Source organism: Macadamia integrifolia, chromosome 13 (genome assembly GCF_013358625.1).
Source record: "Macadamia integrifolia cultivar HAES 741 chromosome 13, SCU_Mint_v3, whole genome shotgun sequence".
NCBI lineage: Eukaryota > Viridiplantae > Streptophyta > Magnoliopsida > Proteales > Proteaceae > Macadamia > Macadamia integrifolia.
Window position 1 is genome coordinate 28,565,979 of NC_056569.1, and position 4,656 is coordinate 28,570,634.

The 4,656-nt window shown below is 42.3% G+C and overlaps 1 protein-coding gene across 1 annotated transcript; it reads right to left on the reverse strand.

The window, feature by feature from the left end:
* Positions 1 to 1,024: 1,024 nt before the first annotated feature.
* Positions 1,025 to 4,114, reverse strand: LOC122058844 (heat stress transcription factor A-3-like; the record flags this gene model as incomplete). The annotated part of the gene is given in 2 exon segments (XM_042621533.1): positions 1,025 to 2,425; positions 3,538 to 4,114. Coding segments are annotated over 2 exon segments (1,693 nt in total), but the record flags the coding sequence as incomplete, so codon positions are not given.
* Positions 4,115 to 4,656: the final 542 nt, after the last annotated feature.

The following is a 4,656-nucleotide window of genomic DNA, read 5'->3' on the forward strand; positions in this document are numbered from 1 at the left end:
CCCCCCCCCCCCCAAAAAAAAAAGAAAAGAAAAAGGGACCATTACATGATGTCCTCTTTCTATTTAAGGCTGTTTGGTATGGATTTTCGAAATAGATAATGAGTGCACAAAACAAAACCTGACGTGGGAAAACAGTGAAGAATCAGGTTTCAAAATGCATTTCTGACTCAAAATCTACTCCAAGAATGCATACCAAACACAATGTAAGAGTTCATATCTGATTATTTGTCCAACTAGCATGTCAAATGGCAGAAATTGAGTGGATGAGGAACTGCAACCCCATCTACTCCCCTAGACGTGCATCCTCTTGTGTTTGTGCGTGTGTACCAATCACCAAGCGGTCAAACAGCCATCCTAACTCAATTTCCAGAGGCAATGGAGTGGCCACCTTTCCTTCAAAAAAAGAAGCAAGCTTTAGGAGAGAAAAGAGTCATTACAAATGTACTTATCTAGTGATGAAAATCAGAAAGGGACTAAGAACTACATGGAGGGAAACAGTAAAATTTTCCCAAAAAATGTACTATATATATATAAATCAGAGCAGATCGTGGACTTAAAGGGGCGCACCCACTTCACCTCATAAGGTAAGGCAAGCCTAGTGCATTCTTCAGGGCGAAGCGGGTTAGGGTGGGATCAGGTATAGTACAGGCAAAACCTGTTCCTAGCCCATCTTCTAGCATTGTTACCCTGGATAACTAATCCATCTCCTGTTGTGCGAACACCTCCATTTTAGGTTCGAGTCCAATGAACCACCATCAAACTTGACTTCATATTCCCAAGAACCATGATGAACATACATATTCTACTAAAGCAACATAATAGTAAAACAAATCTGTAGATGGAAACAAAAATCAATGAACTTAGCTTACCAGTAGGCAGTAACCCTTTACGCAGAATCGAATGCTGGAATGACCTGAAGGCAACCCATCTCAGCAAGTGTCAATGCAAGAGTTGCAGTTGACGAACCTGCATAGTCGAGCACTTACATAGCATCCATTAGTGAGAGACTTTGCAAGGCAGGTGCGGCTCATGAAAGAAAAAATTCACTCAATGAGCAAAATCCACTATCTAAGTCAACACCCCCACCTGCCCAATACCCCCCACCAAAACAAAAAGAAAAGTATTTCACATTTATTAGCAGAACCAAGAGTATTAAAAGAATGCATGCCTAGGAAGGGATGAACAAACAAATAAATAAAAGAACAGAACAAGAAAAATAAGTATATATGATAACGGATAGCTCAAACTTATAAGGGAAAAAATAATATGTGGATCCATAAGGGAAGCAAGTGCCAAAGCAATTGAAACCCTAAAGATCTGTACTCCTAGAAGTATCTTTTTTTAGCTCTTCATCCTTCCTGTCAAAATCATCCAAAGCAGACTCATCACCCAGCCACTTGTCAATTCCTGAAACTCCCCCTGCTTGCTGTGAACTCAGGTCCCAGAGATCTGAGGACCCACCAGGGACTCCCGAATGTTGTACATTGTAGTTAGCAAGATTATCCCAGACATCAAGGCTAGAACTAGATGCAACACCACTGGCATCAAAACCCATGCTCCATATATCCTCCAGTCTCATCATGGTCTCGGCTCCTGGGAATGCATAGCCTGGAAATGTCTTTTCCCGAGCCAAATCCTCTAAGAAAGATACATCATATTCAGGGCTAACTTCAGGTTGGGGGCTCACCACATTCTTTCCTTTGCCCTCTAGTCCGCTAGGTCCCGAGTCCAATGCCACCACCCTCATCTGATCTGAGGGCCCAATGAGGTCTTGCTGCATTTCAGTAGAAGTGACATTTTCAATTTGAACCTGCAAGCCTGATGCACCAAAATCTAGTTTCCCCACCATATCTTCTAAGATATAATCAGGAAGTTGCTTATACACAACTGGTTCTAATTCTTGTGTTCCCAAAGATGTAATGCTACTCCAATCAGGATTATACTTCACCATCTGCCCTTCCATGGGGGAATCAGATTTAACATGGTCTGGTTGCTGCTGTTGCTGCTTGATGAATTTCCTTATGACCCTAGGAGAACCGATCTCTTTCCGTTCTGCCTTTTTCTGAAGACGAGCTAAGAATGCTGGATTCTGAAGCAATTTTGCCAAAAATGAGACCATCTGCTTTTGTCTCTGCTCTGCTGTCTGGAGCCTCTGCTTCATTGCCTCTAGCCGCTGAGATGTTCCACAGTGCTCCTGCTGCAGTGTTACAACTTCCTGCATCATCAAATTCTTCTCACTCCTCAACCTCTCTAATTCATTTTCCATTCCAGATTTCCCTGCTTCAACAGAAGACTCGGAATAGCTGCCAATCTGATGCGACTGAGAGGACTTGCGCCTATGGATGTTCTTCAATAAATGCCTCTTACCCCGTATGAATTCTTCATTGGCAAACTCCCAGCGATCAGTGCCGATTTTGCGGAATCCCTGTATTTGAAAACAAAAGATATCCAAAATGAATGGATAGAAGATAATGGATGCTACAAGAGGAACAATACAACTCTACACTATAGACAAGTCCAATGATCCATGACAATTCAAAATACCCAAGATCACGCAAATGGAAGGTCAATGGCCTACACAGGCAATAAGTAAACCAGTAAAAACCGGCCCCTCAAAAGAAAAAAATTGAGAGCCCAACTAAACCATGCAGTAAACATAAAAGTTGATAACATTAATAAGAAAATATTATTTGGGACCTGAAATTACTACCTGCAAAGAGACTCCACACTCCGTGCAATGAGGAAAGAAGGATGCTCTTCGGTGGCAGATATGAAGAATATTATCCAGAAAGAGCATTTCAGGGCCAAATTGAGCTGACGGAAGATGGTTTCTATTCTTTTCTTATGATCCACCATAAGAGATTTTAGAATAGACACAAGATGACTAAAACAGACACCTCAAAACCTGAGATAACAATGCGAAACCTCAAAACAAGAGAAACAGATTAGGTAGTTCCTACAGCAAGATGAGATTGAAGTCATTAAATTCCCAAATCAATAGAATATCTGCATCTTTTCCTGCACAATCAGACATTCCCAGAACTGTAAGGAGGGGTTTTAACCCAGAGTAGATCATCCACCGGAACACCACTTCTCTAACCAAACACAGTTTGTTTACAGTGACAAACTTCCACGACCCAACTACATATACAAACTGAAACAGATACAATAGCAGATCCTCCAACTTCCAGAAGGCTTACACAACACATCCCAATTTTACCCAAAAATTAAAATTTCTCAATAGCAATCTACAGAAATAAAATACACCATACAATGACACATAATATCTACAACCCAAACACAGCATACAAACATAAACTGATACAACAGTAAATCCTCCTAGATGGCCTATATTACAATTCAGGAATCTACAAAAATAGTCTCTGCAAGAATCTACAGATACTGGCCCTGAGAAGAGAAAAATTACACAAAAGAAGAATACATGAAAAACACTTAAATAGAGATCAGACAAAAAAGAACAAAAAATTACGTAAAAAGAACACCAGGCGAAATCGGCTGTGTTTCAGCAATACCCACATAAGTATTGAGCTGCCGGACAAAACTGGAGAAATTGTTGTGCTTGAAAGTCCGGGGAAGGATGACCCTCGCAAACTCCATAGGGTCCCAAACCACGAAAGTCTCACCGCTCGAACCCCACGATATAATTGGATCCAGAGACCGGTCTTCAATCAAATCGTAAGTCTTGGAAAGGAATGGAGGAATGGGACTCCCTTGAAGGGATTCAAGGGGTTGAGGAACCCCAAAAAATTCTCTCTCCCTCTCACCAGTCGTCACCAATGTAAGACCTACTCCAGAAAAAGCCCCTTTAGAATCCTTAACCATAGGAGCAGACTGATTCAATGCAGAAGACTCTTCAATCTTTGTAGAAGGAAAAGCAGAAGAAGACGAAGACGAAGACGATAAACCAGCGACAATCGAGCTCTCTCCAAGCGGGTCACGTCTAGATTCCATGCCCAAAGAGGACGAAGCTCTTACAGAAGACGAGAAAGGCCAGATCATGGGCTGAGAAAGAGGGAATCCCGACTCCAATGTAGCAGAAACAGCCATGGTCGTAGATTGAGGTGGTGGTAGTGGTGGAATCGAAGAGGAAGAGGAAGAGAAAGAGGGAGCAGAAGGAGGAGATTTCTCTTTCCGATCCATTGATACAACTGAGAAACTAGACTCAGAGACGAAGAGAATGAAAATCTCTGAGAGTGGCAATCTCATGAGAAGTGAATAAAAAAATGACGAACCAGTTGGTTGAAGTGGGCATTTATAGGTGTTGTTAAAGCTTCGCCGCCTAACTGTTCGATATTTTTACTAACAGAGTCAACAGTCGAAAGGCGGTGGAAGAGGTTCAGTTGTGTATTGGCAAGAAACTCGAAAGGCGGTCGAGAAGGTTCAGTGGAGATTTTGGCGTCTTCACACGCAAATCTCTGTTCACGGACGCGGAGGAGAGGCTCTCCCGTACCATAGGATACCCAATTATCCAAACTGACCATTCCGACGACGACGGCTACGACGACGATGACAACCTTCGTGGGTGCTTCTGGGGTTAAAAGCTGTTGTAATCAATGTCGGTCTGAGACTTGAGGTTCCTGCCCCGACGCCGACAGCAGGAGATATTTCTCTGACTTCCCCTTTATTTATTTATTT